The 17549-nt window shown below is 35.8% G+C and overlaps 1 protein-coding gene across 8 annotated transcripts in view; it reads left to right on the forward strand.

The window, feature by feature from the left end:
• The window catches only part of arid4b (AT-rich interaction domain 4B), a 193930-nt gene that overhangs the window by 50249 nt on the left and 126132 nt on the right, over positions 1–17549 (forward strand). For 6 of the 8 annotated variants that reach the window (XR_014533265.1, XM_083539879.1, XM_083539880.1 and 3 more), the window contains exons 5-7: positions 5217–5307; positions 5927–6006; positions 15407–15498. Coding sequence is in view for 5 of the 8 variants with exons in the window: in XM_083539879.1 (XP_083396005.1) it covers positions 5217–5307; positions 5927–6006; positions 15407–15498 (263 nt within the window). In the remaining 3 variants the exon portion in view is untranslated. Of the gene's footprint in view, positions 1–5199; positions 5308–5926; positions 6007–15406; positions 15499–17549 lie in introns of all 8 variants that reach the window. The other 2 variants (XM_083539884.1, XM_083539886.1) reach the window with 1 other exon arrangement.

A 17549-nucleotide genomic window follows, 5' to 3' on the forward strand; every position in this document is an offset into this window, starting at 1 on the left:
CCTCTCATTAACACACATGTACTCTGTCTTACTCCTACTGACCATAGGCACTGATGACATTTATCATCACCACTTCAACTTTAAGCTTCATGTTTATAACCCTACCAGAAACTCTCTTCACCTCCAGTACACCATTTCTCTTTCCATCTACACTATGATAGAACATTTTAAACCCTTCTCCAATGTTCCCGACCTTACTCTCTTTCCACTTGGTCTCCTGAACACACAACATATCTACTTTTCTCCTCTCCATAATATAAGCTATCTCTTTCCCTTTACCAGTCATAGTACCAACATTCAAAGTACCCACCCTAACCTCCACTCTTCTCCACTTCTTTTCCTGCCGTCTCTGTAGACATCTTCCTCCTTTCCTTCTCTTCCTTCCAACAGTAGCCTAATTTCCACTGGTACCCTGTTGGCTGTATGACATGAATACCTGTGGCGGTCGTTGGTAACCCGGGCCTCGACCGATCCGGTATGAAATTCTGTTTTGTGATCTGCATATTTGATTTGGCACTTGTTTTACGCTGGATGCCCTTCCTAATGCAACCCTTTTCATTTATCTAGGCTGAGTTTGGATGAAGAGATTCAATTGGAGAAATTGAAAGAAGTAATGTCACAGTTACCTAATAATAAATCTGCGGATCCTGATGGCTTAAGTGCTGAACTTTATAAAAAGATTTAGGAATAATCTTGCACTAATGAGCCTGGAAAAGAAGTTGCAGATATCCTACTGTCCGATGACTCTTATTCCTGTCGAATCAAAAAATCTAAGTAAAAATTTAGCTAATAGACTGAAAAAATGCATATGTTCAATTGTTAATCAAAACTGACCGGTTTTATGCCCAATAGACACACATATATTTATTTTGAGGTAGCTGTTTAACATAATTTATAACAAGCAAAATTTAAAGACGCTCAACGAGCCTTCGACCAGATAGAATGGAAATATATGATTGCAACTCGAACAAAATTTGGATTCGTTCACGAATTCATCAAAGTTATAAAAATAATTTATGGACACCCAATAGCCTCGGTCATTACAAATCAAGGCATTTCGAATACGTTTGAGCTAAGTCATGGCAAACAACAGGGATGCCCTCTATCGTTTTTCTTATTTGTGATATCAATGGAGCCACTGGCCGTTTGTATTAGGCAACATTGCGGTATAGTGCCTATAGTGACAAAGAGCAGATCCCAATATCTCACTCTCTCTCTCTATGCAGACAATATACTTTTATACATTTCTGACCCTATCTGTCCACCATTACTAGATCTTCTTGAAAAGTTTCTTAGCTTTTCTGGATTTACGATAAATTAGGGAAAAGGTGAATTAATGCCAACCACCTTATTTTCAGATAACAGTACATTTAAAATTGCTAATAATTCAAATTAAGTTTAATTTCAGAAACATATCAAAGATCACCATTGAAAAGAACTATGTACAAACAGATGCCATGAAGCCGTATAAAGAAAGAAAAATTAAAAAAACCAAAGTCAGCTAGGCATAGTAGTACTTTTCAGCCCAACTTGCAACATCACAGCAATATTTGTCCAACTCCGAATAGTATTGTCCTTTGCGCCGTTAAGCCTGGCAGTGGCTTCCAACAAGACAATATGATTCTATCCACAAATTAAGGTACATTTGAAAGTTCCAGACATGTATATAGATACTCCAATTTCTAATAAATTAAGTTTTTCCTCCTGGATTGCACAATAACTATTTTTTCAGTAAAAGCATAAAGGTATACTAACAATTCGAGATCTTTATACAAAAGAAACATTTTGTTATTTTTTAACAACTAAAACAATGACCTTACTTCTGTACAAGTCAAAGATTGTATTAGAAAATATATTCCAGACTTTTAGATTTTGAGTTTGAATCTTATTTTAGAGACAATTGTTAGTATACACCCTAAGACGAGTATAAGTTACTATTATATAAGGTGGACAACAGTACAGAGAAAATAAAACTTGATTGGGATAAAGAAATGGGTTTTAACATGCATGACAATAGATGGGATGAATGCCTGAGAAATGTACATACATGTTCTGTGAATGATGTGGGTCAGGGAACTGGGAAATATGTTGCTCTTGGAAGAATCATGGTTCTAGTTATTAAAAAGTATTTTTTTTTGTTATAAATGTCAAGTCTAATGAAGCATGTACACATGACACTATTGGTATTGTATTTGTGTTTTTAATTTTAACCACTAATAACAAACAGACAAACCAACCAACAAACAAGGAATCTGAATCAGAATCAGGTTTATTGGCCAAGTGTGTTGACACACACAAGGAATTTGTTTCCAGCTGTTTGTGACTCTCAAAAGTACAGACATAAATAAAACCTATACATGACAAAACAGACAAGACAAGACAAAAACAGACTAAAAAGACAATACAGACAATATGAGACAGTATAGACAGTGTGGGTAATAAATAGGGATACAGATCAGTAATGTACATAAAGTGTGAAAATGCATGGTAGTGCAAATGACAGTATTGTGTGCCAGGTATGATAAAGAGTTCTTACTATAGACCTTTGTACAATATATATAGCAGCTATAGTGTGTGCAACATACACAGATAATGTGATGACTGACAGTTCTGTGCAGTACTTAGATAGATATGAGCAGGGAATATAATTATGGTAGTCATCTGCAAATTTCAGGAGTTTGACAGTTGGTTCACTTGATGTGCAGTCATTTGTATAAAGGGAGAATAGCAGTGGGGAAAGGTTCATCCCTGAGGAGCACCAGTGCTGAGCCCATCTTTTACAGTGCTAATGAAAAAACAAGGGGAAAAACCACATACATGTGCATTATTACATATCAAAACTCAAAATATTGCTTAGAGAGACATCGATAAAATCCAGGTATGGAGACCAGACTTGACAAAAAGCTTCAATTGACATATGAGTGACAAGTTAAAAATTTTAATGGAATCATTTCCTTAATAATCTTGTGCCATCCTCTCAAAGATAAGTGTTTGTCACTGATCCACGTTAACAATATATTTTTTTCTGGCAGCAAAGGCAAGAATATCAAATAGACAGCTACCAAATTTGTTACCAAACACAGCTCATACAATTTTTAACCAATGAGCTCTGATTACAGGAAAGTTCCATAACAAATGGACCTTATGTAGTTCCATAACAACTTCCACCTTACATTTAACACATAATTGTGAATTGCTTGAGTCAAATTTGCTTCTAAGAATACAACAAATAGAGATCTTACTTGCCTGATTCCAGATATATGTAAAATATGTAATCTGCTTACACTAAGGGGGATTCAGCAGAAACTTTTCAATAACTGATATGGAGGAATTGGTGACAAGGGTAGTATCTTTGGAAATATAATCACCAAGTCTGTATATGCCATAAGTGTTCCAAGTTTTAAAATCGAGTTTCGAGAAACTAGGCAAAAACTCTGGGTTATTGTGAATGGAGGTTAGGGAGAAGACCAGTCAGCTCTGTTATCCCACTTACATATGATAGACCAGGCATTCCATGAAAAAGTACAATACTGTTGTCACATAATGCCTTAATCACCTTAAAACTTCTAACAAATAATACATTTTGTAGAGGGTAAGTTGACTGCGAGTCCTCTAAGTCAAGCAAAATAGATTTAGAGTCCTCTTTAAGCCATTTGGCTATGAATCTTAACTGACAGGCCAATATGTATTTTCTAACATTTGGCAAATACAAACCCCCAGAAGAACCAGATGCAACTGTACAGTGTTTCCTTTGTGTTTTAGTTTGAAATGATCCCAAACTTTGGAAACTTTCTGCCATTTTCTTTGGTCTGAATCTTCTCCTCAACCCCTCGCTGTTTTCTCCCCATTTCTTCATTTCATTCTACAGCGTCTTCTGTGTTACCTGTCCAAAGCAGTCCAGAGTTTGATCGATAATCAAATTTGTTGTCAACGAATGTCGCTATTGATTAGTTAGGCTGCTCAAGTTTCAGTTTAGCGTAATGGCAAGATAACACGGACACTGCAGGTAAACCGGCAGCAGGAAAAAGTGTGCGTCCCAAGTCATGGATGAGGGCAAAACATCACGGTAACCAAAAACTGTATAATCCTAATCATGTGAAAATTGAATAGTTTAAAAAAAGTGCTATTGTGTAAACTGTTTGTTTGCTAACTTTGAGAGAATTGCACTGGATCTGCTCTGTCGTGACTCGCTTACATCAGGTTGTAGAGAGAGATCAGAGATCAGAACGTAACGTCAACAAATAAAGTACTACCGCTTTGTAGTACCGATACAGGGCAAACTACTTTGAAAATAATTTTTATCGTGCATCTAACATGTAATAAGAAACAATGTAGTAAGTTTCATGAGGATCCGTACTGTTATTTCGAAGAGTTTACAATGCGCGAGAAATCGCGTTTTTCGCGAGTTAGCCGCGATCCAGGGTGAATTTTTCAAAACCCTTTCTTAGTGAGCACCTAAGACCCAAGAGGAAGGTATGTTCCAAATTTCATTGCAATCCGTTCAGTGGTTTTTGAGATTTCGTGATGAGTGAGTGAGTCAGTCAGTGGTATTTGAGCTTTATATATATAGATTTATGCATATATAATTTAATTATTATATTATTATATTATATGAGGTACTTTACTAACTTTCTGGCCCTGGTCCGGGACTGCTTGCTGTAGATGTGCTAGATATGCTCAGCTTTCCGCACCACCCCTGGAGGGCTCGTATGTCTTGCATGGTGCTGTTCTCAAACCTGAAAGTGATGCTACCCGTCAGAATGCTCTCAGTGGTGCAGGTGTCGAAAGTCTTTAGCACCTGAGAGGGTAGTTTAAAGTTCCTTAAGCGTCTCAGATGGTCTTAAGGGGGCCTTCTTCACCAGGGTGTTGATGTGACAGGACCAAGACAGGTCCTGCATGATGTGAACACCTAGGTACCTGAAAATGTCCACTCTCTCCACTGGGGTCTCGTTGATCTTTAGTGGTTGGTATGACTGCTCCTGCATTGTGCTGAAGCACTATAAAGTCCTTAGTCCACTGGCTGAATACTAGTAGTTTGTTGAACTACATTTTGGCTAATGTAGGAAATCATTCACCACCTTGTCAATGAAAGATTTGAGAATGTCATAAATAAATATTTAGATACATGTGGCGGTTTAATTAAGCACAAGGCTCATCAAAGTTTTTTTGTAAAGTAAATCATAAATTAAAGCTCTGCAGATGTTTTTGACTTTCAGGTGGGTGCTGTGGTTGAAGTCAAAAATCAAGATGGACTCTATCAGGAAGCTACCATCAACAAGCTCACAGATGCTAGTTTGTACACAGTTGGTAAGTCTCTGTGTGTATGTAAATGTGTGTATATGTATATGTGTGTGTGTGTGTGTGTGTGTGTGTGTGTTCGGTGGTTGGTGGGAGGGTGTTTAATACAGCAAGATTTCTGCCACACCCAAATCCACAGCAGAATCAGAAGACAGAAGTTTCTGAGAGTCACCAGTTTGCATGATAAGTGGCTCATAGGACAGCAGCTTCAAGCACAGCATAACTGCTGTTTGGACTGTGTTTGAAACTACATATGAAATTGATGTTCACCTGCTTGATATGCAAAGTGTGCAATTGTAAGAATTTAAGCTAGTTTAAAGCTAAAGGGTAATCACACCATATAATAATTTAAGTTTTCTTCTTTTTAGTTTGTAAATTGCTCAAAATAAACAATAAAAACATATACAGTATTCTTATATATATTTATTACAGCATTTTTTCACAGCTGTCCAAAACGTTGGCACAGTTCTGCCTATGTGTATATTATATATATATATATATATATATATATATATATATATATATATATATATATATATATATATATATATATATACACAAAAGCTTGTTAATGTGTGCTGGTCTAACGTATTGACCTTTTTCTTGTCCTTATTCATATTCTCTGCAGTTTTTGATGATGGGGATGAGAAAACCTTGAGGCGTTCATCACTGTGCCTTAAAGGAGCCCGTCACTTTGCTGAGAGTGAGGTCAATATAATTAAGTGTCACTTTTCAATTTCTTTCTTTTCTACTTTCTTTTTTAAATAAAATTTCTTCCAAGCACTGAAAATTTGTCTTAATATCAACTACAGCTGTAGCTATCGATTATAATGAAATATTCTAATTATTCCAACGATTAATTGAGTAATTGGATAAGAAGCACTTTTTCTTTATTAAAGAGCAATACTAAATATACAAGAGAAATAAGTCAGATCTCTTAAAATGAACAAGTAATTTGTTTCATTTTTAGAAAAAATTCAATTTTACTGCTGAAATTGAATACAAGAAAATCTGTGTAAACTAAACCCATTTAGTGCATTTAATTGGCATATTACATAAAAATGAAAATATAAATATATACATAAAAAAATCATTAAAAGCTAAAAATCAGTTTTAGATAGGTCTATAAAAAATGTATTAATATTATTATTTATTTTAACGCACTACAATGTTTTACTATGCAACTATCCCAAATTTGGAAATGTTCTGCCTGAATCCTATGGAAGCCCATTTCTGCCACATAAAAAAAACAAAAAAAACAACAGTTTGCCTAATTCCAAATGTTTTTCCTCGCAGAGTTTTTTTCTCACAACTCAATTTATTTTTCTTATAATTCTTATTTACATTTTTTTGCAATTCTAACTTTTTTCTCGCAATTCTGACTTTATTTCTTGTGCACATCCAACATTTCTGGAGCATCCAAAGGTAATCATGTTGTCAGCCTGAAGTGTGAAGCTATTGGTGTGAAGCTGATTGTTAGACAGAGTTCTCCCAGGGATCAAAGACTTACCGTATTTTTCGGACTATAAGCCGCTACTTTTTTCCCACGTTTTGAACCCCGCGGCTTAAACAACGAAGCGGCTAATTTATTAATTTTTCCTGGGTTTTTCCCGATTTCACAAACTTCAAGCCAAAAAACTGAGCACCAAAACATTAGACCAATGAAATTTCTGAACGGAAATGAAAAAAGGCACCTCACCTGTGTTCTGAGCTGCACGGCTTCGGGAGAAAAAACTTCCACCGATGGAGATTTTTAAATGCACGACGATGCCAAAAGATAAACTCTGGAGAGAAATAGTTGTGAAAGGAAGGAGGAAGACAGTGAACAATGACTTTCTTGGTAGGCAACATATTTCACCCGTTAAACCGTGTAACAGACACTGTCTTTCGTTAAAGCCTGTGCAAAGTTCATTAGTTTCAGTGTAGACGGCTTATAGACAGGTGCGGCTTATTTATGTTCAAAATAAAAATCTTTGTCAAATTCAGTGGGTGCGGCTTATATATGGGTGCGCTCAATAGTCCGGAAATTACGGTAGTTTAATACCATGCCATTCTATTGACTGATTTCATTTTCAATGTGTAATACTTTCTGACAATACAGAAGGGTTGACGCTGCTCGATAAAACAAAATGGCAAATTAGTAAAAAAAAAATTCGGAATTCTGCGAAAAAAGCTGGAATTATGAAAAAATAAAAGTCAGAATTTTATTTATATATATATATATATATATATATATATATATATATATATATATATATATATGTGTGTGTGTGTGTGTGTGTGTGTGTGTGTGTGTGTGTGTGTGTGTGTGTGTGTGTATATGAATTACAATTCACAATTTGTACAGTGTCCCAACTTTTTTGTTTGTGTGTGTTTGTATATATATATATATATATATATATATATATATATATATATATATATATATATATATATATATATATAGTGAGGAAAATAAGTATTTGAACACCCTGCTATTTTGCAAGTTCTCCCACTTAGAAATCATGGAGGGGTCTGAAATTGTCATCGTAGGTGCATGTCCACTGTGAGAGACATAATAAAAAAAAATAAATCCAGAAATCACAATGTATGATTTTTTAAACTATTTATTTGTATAATACAGCTGCAAATAAGTATTTGAACACCTGAGAAAGTCAATGTTAATATTTGGTACAGTAGCCTTTGTTTGCAATTACAGAGGTCAAACGTTTTCTGTAGTTTTTCACCAGGTTTGCACACACTGCAGGAGGGATTTTGTCCCACTCCTCCACACAGATCTTCTTTAGATAAGTCAGGTTTCTGGCCTGTTGCTGAGAAACAGGGAGTTTGAGTTCCTGCCAAAGATTCTCTATTGGGTTTAGGTCTGGAGACTGGCTAGGCCACGCCAGAATTTTGATATGCTTCTTACAGAGCCACTCCTTGGTTATCCTGGCTGTGTGCTTAGGGTCATTGTCATGTTAAAAGACCCAGCCTCAACCCATCTTCAATGCTCTAACTGAGGGAAGGAGGTTGTTCCCCAAAATCTCGCAATACATGGCCCCGGTCATCCTCTCCTTAATACAGTGCAGAAAAACACCCCCAAAGCATGATGCTTCACAGTAGGGATGGTGTTCTTGGGATGGTACTCATCATTCTTCTTCCTCCAAACACGTTTAGTGGAATTATGACCTAAAAGTTCTATTTTGGTCTCATATGACCACATGACTTTCTCCCATGTCTCCTCTGGATCATCCAAATGGTCATTGGCAAACTTAAGACGTGCCTGGACATGTGCTGGTTTAAGCAGGGGAACCTTCCGTGCCATGCATGATTTCAAACCATGACGTCTTAGTGCATTACCAACAGTAACCTTGGAAACGGTGGTCTCAGCTCTTTTCAGGTCATTGACCAGCTCCTCCCGTGTAGTTCTGGGCTGATTTCTCACCTTCCTTAGTATCATTGAGACCCCACGAGGTGAGATCTTGCATGGAGCCCCAGTCCGAGGGCGATTGACAGTCATGTTTAGCTTCTTCCATTTTCTAATGATTGCTCCAACAGTGGACTTTTTTTCACCAAGCTGCTTGGCAATTTCCCCTTAGCCCTTTCCAGCCTTGTGGAGGTGTACAATTTCAAACCCCAATTTCAGATTTCTAAGTGGGAGAATTTGCAAAATAGCAGGGTGTTCAAATACTTATTTTCCTCTATATATATATATATATATATATATATATATATATATATATATATATATATATATATATATATATATATATATACTGTGTGTATATATATATATATATATATATATATATATATATATATATATATATATATACACATATTGTACAATTATATTGTACAAATTGTGAATAAAAAAGGATACTTATCTCATACTTATATTTTATTCACAATAGAATATAGATAATATATCAAATGTTGAAAGTGAGACATTTTGAATGTCATGGCAAATATTGGCTCATTTTGGATTTCATGAGAGCTACACATTCCAAAAACCTTGGGACAAGTAGCAATAAGAGGCCGGAAAAGTTAAATGTACATATAAGGAACAGCTGGAGGACCAATGTGCAACTTATTAGGTCAATTGACAACATGATTGGGTATAAAAAGAGCCTCTCAAAGTGTCAGTGTCTCTCAGAAGTCAAGATGGGCAGAGGATCACCAATTCCCCCAATGCTGGTGCGAAAAATAGTGGAGCAATTTCAGAAAGGAGTTTCTCAGAGAAAAATTGCAAAGAGTTTGAAGTTATCATCATCTACAGTGCATAATATCATCCAAAGTTTCAGAGAATCCGGAACAATCTCTGTGCGTAAGGGTCAAGGCCGGAAAACCATACTGGATGCCCGTGATCTTCGGGCCCTTAGACGGCACTGCATCACATAAAGGAATGCTACTGTAATGGAAATCACAACATGGGCTCAGGAAAACTTCCAGAAAACATTGTCGTTGAACACAATTCACCGTGCCATTTGCCGTTGCCGGCTAAAACTCTATAGGTCAAAAAAGAAGCCATATCTAAATATGATTCAGAAGCGCAGGCATTTTCTCTGGGCCAAGGCTCATTTAAAATGGAATGTGGCAAAGTGGAAAACTGTTCTGTGGTCAGACGAATCAAAATTTGGAAAACTGGGACGCCATGTTATTCGGACTAAAGAGAATAAGGACAACCCAAGTTGTTGTCAGCGCTCAGTTCAGAAGTCTGCATCTCTGATGGTATGGGGTTGCATGAGTGCGTGTGGCATGGGCAGCTTACACATCTGGAAGGCACTATCAATGCTGAAAGGTATATCAAAGTTCTAGAACAACATATGCTCCCATCCAGACGTCGTCTCTTTCAGGGAAGACCTTGCATTTTCTAACATGACAGTGCTGGACCACATACTGCATCAATAACAACATAAATTGCGTAAAAGAAGGATCCGGGTACTGAAATGGCCAGCCTGCAGTCCAGATCTTTCACCTATAGAAATCCCATGCTGCATCATAAAGAAGAAGATGTGTCAAAGAAGACCTAAGACAGTTGAGCAACTAGAAGCCTGTATTAGACAAGAATGGGACAGCATTTCAATTCCTAAATTTGATCAATTTCTCAGTCCTCAGACGTTTGCAGACTGTTATAAAAAGAAGAGGGGATGCCCCTTTTACACAGTGGTAAACATGGCCTTGTCCCAACTTTTTTGAGATGTGTTGATGCCATGAAATTTAAAATTTATTTATTTTTCCTTTAAACTTATACATTTTCTCAGGTTAAACATTTGATATGTTGTCTATCTTGTATTCTCAATAAAATATTGAAATTTGAAACTTCTATGTAATTACATTCTGTTTTTATTCACAATTTGTACAGTGTCCCAACTTTTTTGGAAACAGGTTTGTATATTGATTATATAATAAATAAATCATATATATATATATATATATATATATATATATATATATATATATATATATATATATATATATATATAAACATTTTATATATTATATATATATATATATATATATATATATATATATATATATATATATATACACAATTATATATAAATAATATATAAAATAAAGTAAAATACATTATGACAATAAATCAATGAATGCAATAAATTTTTTATTATATTGATTACATAGAGTAAACACAGTAGCACAAATTAAATTGGATGCAAAAGCCACATATTGAAGTTTAATTTTGACATTTTAAAACTTATAGTGGCTGCTTGTTGAGGAGTGAATGGGGGGTTTCTGCTTGGATCAAATTTACTCATGCTGGGTTGTTTCTTTATGTAAATAATAATTAAATAAATAATAATAATTTGAGTATGTAAGGTGAAGCAATTTGTGTAAATTAACATATTTTTTAACCAAACAGTTCAGTTGTGGGGATATAAGCATCTAGTCAAGTCAAGTTTATTTCTATAGCATTTTTCACAACAGACATTGTATCAAAGCAGCATTACAGAATTTAACAGTTAAGATGAATTGTGTGTATTTATCCCTGATGAGCAAGCCATGGTGACTGTGGCAAGGAAAAACTCCCTTAGATGTTATAAGGAAGAAACCTTGAGAGGAACCAGACTCAAAAGGGGAACCCATCCTCATTTGGGTGACATCAAGAGTGTGATTATAGTCTTTAAAATTAATTAATTGAATTTTGTATAATAATTACATTATATATGCATAAATTTAATTTACTAACAATAAAACCAATCATTTGAATGTAGTAAAGCTGCAGTAAATCATGTTTGAAAACAGATAAGTTTACTAGTAGATAAATGCTATAAAGAGAATGGAACGGTGAAACGCAGCAAGCTAACCATTTAAAGATTTGAAAATTTTAAGTAAAAAAATATGCACTGGTGTACAAATGCATAAGCATTTCGCTGAAAACCACAACAGTGACTAAAAATATAATAGTTACTGCTGCTGTTTTTTTTTTTGTTGCTTTCAGATATACAGGTGCATCTGAATAAATTAGAATACCATTAAAAAGTTGATTTATTTTAGTAATTCAGTACAAAAAGTGAAACTTGTATATTGTATTGATTCATCACACACAGACTAATATATTTGAAGTGTCTATTTCTTTTAATTTTGATGATTATGGCTTACAGCTAATGAAAACCCAAAATTCGGTATCTCAGAAAATTTTTATATTGTGAAAAAAATAAATATTGGAGACTCGTGGTGTCACTCTCTAATCAGCTAATTAAATCCAAAAACCTCCAAAAGTTTCCTGAGCCTTTAAATGGTGTCTCAGTCTGGTTCAGGCTACACAATCATGGGGAAGACTGATGCCTTGACAGTTGTCCAGAAGACGATAATTGACACCCTGCACATGGAGGGTAAGACACAAAAGGTCATCACTAAAGAAGCTGGCTGTTCACAGAGTGCTGTATCCAATCACATTAATGGAAAGTTCAATGGAAGGAAATAAAAGTGGTAGAAAAAGGTGAAACGAAGCCGATTCAAGAATTTGGGAGATTAATGAAGAGTGGAATGCAGCTGGAGTCAGAGGTTCAAGAGCAACCACACACAGATATATCCATGGGCTACAACTGATGCATTCCTTGTGTCAAGCCACTCCTGAACTAGAGACAACATCAGAGGTGTCTTACCTGGGCAATGGACAAAAAGGACTGGACTGTTGCTCAGTGGTCCAAAGGAATAATAAAAAGGTAAGAGAAATTTTGCATTTCATTTGGAAATCAAGGTCACAGAGTCTGGAAGAAGAGATGAGAGGCACAGAATCCAAGTTGCTTGAGGTCCAGTGTAAAGTTTGCACAGTCAGTGGTGGTTTGGGGAGTCATGTCATCTGCTGGTGTTGGTCCACTGTGTTTTATCAAGTCCAAGGTCAGCACATCTACCAGGAAGTTCATGCTTCCCTCTGCTGACCAGCTTTATGGAGATGCTGATTTTATTTTCCAGCAGAATTTGGCACCTGCCCACACTGCCAAAAGCACCAAAAGTTGGTTAAATGACCATGGTGTTGGTGTGCTTGACTGGCCAGCAAACTCACCAGACCTGAAGCCCGTAGAGAATCTGTGGTGTATTGTCAAGAGGAAAATGAGATACAAGAGACCAAAAAATGCAAATGAGCTGAAGGCCACTGTCAAAGAATCCTGGGCTTTTATACCACCTCAGCAGTGCAACAGACTGATCACCTCAAGGCCACGCCGAATGGAGGAAGTAATTAATGCAAAAGGAGCCCCTACTAAGTATTATGTACATATACAGTAAATTAACATACCATAATTTCCGGACTATTAAATGTACCCAAATATAAGCTGCACCCACTAAATTTTACAAAGATTTTTATTTTGAACAAAAATAAGCCGCACCTGTCTATAAGCCGCAGTGCCTACACTAAAACTAATAAACTTTACACAGGCTTTAACGAAAGACAGTGCCTGTTACACGGCTTGTATCTAAACAGTAGCCTACCAAGAAAGTCATTGTTCACTGTCTTCCTCCTTCCTTTCACAACAATTTCTCTCTGGAGTTTATCTTTTGGCATCGTTGTGCGTTTAAAAATCACCATCGGTGAAGCTTTTCTCCCAATGCCGTGCAGCTCAGAACACAGGTAAAGTGTTGTTGTTTTCAGCGTGACAAATGATTTGCATTTTCTGTTGACAGTCTGAGTGAGCGGCAGGTCAAATGTCAGAGGAGCCTCATCCATATTTATGATGTGGTGCGGCCCGATTCAGTGGGAGCGCATCTGATTTGATATAAAGAATTTCATTGGTTCACCTGAACCCGTTTCGTCAATTTGATTGGTCTAATGTTATGGGGCTTAGTTTTTTGGCTTGAAGCTTGTGAAACTGGGAAAAACCCAGGAAAAATCCATAAATTAGCCCCTTCTTTGTTCAAGCCGTGGGGTTCAAAGAGTGGGAAAAAAGTAGCGGCTTATAGTCCGGAAAATATGGTACTTTATAATAAGGTACTTTTCAGAAGGACAACAATTCACTAAAAAAGTTTTTTAATTGGTCTTATGAAGTATTCTAAGTTTTGTTAAATGTGAGCCAAAATCATAATAAATAAATAAATAAATAAATAAACAAATAAATAAATAAACACTTTCAGTCTGTGTGTGATGAATCAATCTAATATACAAGTTTTTACTTTTGTATTTAATTACTAAAATAAAAAAAAATTTTTATTATGTTCTAATTGGACCTGTAATGTTTGACTCTGTTTCCACAGTTCTAATTGAATTCATCAACATTTTAATTAAGAGTCATGCCAGAACAGATCTAGTGTGACTGTCCCGAAGTTAGCATACAATTTACATAGTAGCATTTAATTAAACTATACCATTTTCACATTATGAGGACATACAGTTTTTGCTTACCATGGTAAACCTTCGCCTTCATTTGTTGCACCAGTGTTTCTTTTCATGCGCTTGTGCATGACTGTGGAACTTCAATGCCACACAAGCTCTGTTTTGCATAACCAACAAATGGTCTTCTCTGTTGAGTTTAATATAAAATTCTCCCATGACTTGGATGACTTGGGACGCACACTTTATTTATCTTGCCATCACGCTAACCCGTAAATTGAGCAGCCCATATAATCGATAACAATATTCATTGACAACAAATTTCATTATCGATTATTATCGATTGTGTTGCAGTTCTAATATATATATATATATATATATATATATATATATATATATATATATATATATATATATATATATATGTATGTGTGTTTGTGTGTGTGTGTGTGTGTGTGTGTGTGTGTGTGTGTGTGTGTGTGTGTGTGTGAGCACACCAATCAGCCATAACCTTAAAACCACTGACAACATATGTACAGAATAGTTATTTGATGTGTCACTTGTGTTAGTGGAAGGAAAAGGATTTGAGTGACTTTGACGAAGAACAATTTTTGATGACTAGATCAGTGGTCCCCAAACCCTTTTCCACGGCACGGATCGGTTTAATGTCATTCAATATTTTCACGGAGCGGGCTTTAAGGTGTGGCAGATAAATTCAACAAAATAAAATGATACGACCGGCATAAAAACTAGTATTTTCTAAATATAATATTAAACGTGAATCTACTCTGTTGTTTTTTGTTCATTTTGCTAGCTTGGGGGTTTCAATTTAGCGGTAATGTATGGTGTAATGGTCTTGTCAATGTAATGGTCTTGGCATTTATGTGGAAATTATATTAACATGTTAGACCTATACAAATCTTCAAATCAGGAGTATTCCCAAAAGGCAGTGGCCACTTTCATCTGGATAATGTGCACTGCCACCCTGCAAAATTTGTTTAGTAATGGTTTGAAGAACTGACAGAGTTGAAGGTGGTAACTTGACCTCAATTTCCCTAAATCTACTGTAAGTCTGTTCAAACATCTGTGGGATGTGCTAGACAAACAAATCCAATCCATTGAGGCCCCATCCTGCAATTTGGAGGACTGAAAGAATGTTTTGGTGCCAGATACCACATCACACCTCCAGAGGTATTGTGGAGTAGAGGTCGACTGATTTTATGAGATTAAGAAGGGAAAAAAGGAAAATTATGTACAATATTATGCAGGTTTTAATGTTATAGCTAAAGTATTTTTTTTTAATCAGTTCATGATTTCTGTTAAAATGTATGGTTGCAGACACTTGACAGGCTTCCCTTGACCAATCCTGAGCACTTTGGCACTCCTGTCATTGGGACAAAAGGCAACCGGGGGCGTCGCTCTAATGCCATGTAAGTGTGCTTTAGAATTTTCCTATTTTGACCAATAAATACATTTCCAAAGCAGACTCAATTTTTTATATCTGCCTAAATGTTGATACTAATAATAGCACTGGGACATATTTTGAAAGAGGTTTTTAAGTTCCATATCATGATTATTTGCCATTGACAGCATCCAACATCCCAGTTTACCAAAACACTCTTTATGTCTGGCACTTAAGAAAATTTTTTACATAGGACGTTACCAACCTTTTCATCTGAAAAACTTTGTGACAGGTGCACATTAGCCTATGTCCTGTCCTGTCAACATGGAGTTCCATTATTTCTAATGCGTGCTATTTATATGTATAGTGTTGTTCTTAATTAAGAAACAACATGAATTTGTCGGCATTCTACTGCTTTAAAGTATGAAAAAAAGACGGGCGCAGGAAGCTGAGTTTTTGTTGGCTGTGAATCTCTAAGAAGCATCTCAAGAGTACCCCTCTCCTCCGAAAAGCAGAAGCCTGGGAATAAGGGTCCATAATAAGGACTGGTGGGAACATGTTGTATTGCTGGAATTTAGTGACCTAGAATGGAAACTAAACTTTTGCATGAGTCATCGGTCATTCACACTTTTGTGTTGATTGGTAGAGGGAATTATGGCCCCAGAAGAAGAGACCGTCAGACATCCAATTGCCCTAATTTTGCATGTCGTGGTTGTTTTATACAAACTCCGAAGCTGTGCGGAGTACCATGTTGTGGCAAATCAAGTGTTCACAAGAGCACAGTAAAAAAGTTTGTATATAACTTCTGCAAGGAAATGATGAAAGGGCCAATACAAGTTCTGATACGGATGCCAGGTGAAGAGGAGGCTTCCGAAATCGGATTGAAGAAGCACATTCTAAAAAATTTTGTTTCATTTGTTTTGCCCATTTTTATTCTGATTGAGGTTTCTGTGTAGCATTTTCATTTGGATTGGATTTTTAAACTGATTTTAAATGCTCCATGTAAACGCACCTACTGTGAAATTTGTTTGGGAGCCAGTGCAGTGTGGATAAGATCATGGTGGTGTGGTCATACCATCTAGTTCTGGTAAGGACTCTTTGCAGCATTCTGGAGTAACTAGAGATTATATATGCACCTACTAGAAGATCAAAAGAGTAAGAGTAATGGTCTAATGAGGAGGAAACTCTTAGGGCCCTTTAGCAAGGACTCACTAGGATATGTGAAGAAAGAATGGCAATGAATGGATTTTACTGTTGTAAAGTACTGTACATGTGAGAAATATATATACTATTTTACAAATATATGCATTACATTATACATACAACATTACATTATACATTACTATATATACATAAAACATTTTTACAGTGACCTTGAGATGTCTTCCAACATGACTGTTTAAGAAATTATAATTTAAACATCAGTTATGGTTAAAATATTTTTTTAAAAACTGAAGCATATTCATGATTGTAGCAATGATCATGAACTTAATTGTTTTTTGGTTATTTTGTTTTCTGTGATGATGCTGTTTGTTCAAGTTTCATGTTCAGTTTTATTTCTATAGCACTTTTCACATTAAACATTGTCTCAAAGCAGCTTTACAGAATGTAAGAAATATAGAACAAAATATTTTTATATAAGTGAATTATGTTTATTAATCCCCGATGAGCAAGCTTGGGGTGACTGTGGCAAGTAAAAAGTTCCTTAGATTTTATAAGGAAGAAACCTTGAGAGGAACCAGACTCAAAAGGGGATCCCACCCTCATTTGAGTGATATCAAGAGTGTGATTATAAATCTTAAAACAATACAAACACTGGCGAGTGAGAACTACTATCAGCACCAGAGTGTGTGGTTTTGAGTAATGTCCTTTCTGCAGTCTTATACAGTCAGTTGACATTGTGGATCCAGGATCTACTGAGCAACTTATAAAATAGCTCAACATCTGAGATCAACATAGATCCAACACCTACTTCTCCATGCAGTGCTTTTATTTCCTGTTAATTTTGCTACCGTGCTGAATAAAAATCTAGGAATATGCTTGTTATTTTCTATGAGTTTGGTGAAATATGCTGATCTA

The sequence above is a fragment of the Silurus aristotelis genome (assembly GCF_946808225.1).
Source record: "Silurus aristotelis genome assembly, chromosome: 4".
Taxonomy (NCBI): Eukaryota; Metazoa; Chordata; class Actinopteri; order Siluriformes; family Siluridae; genus Silurus; species Silurus aristotelis.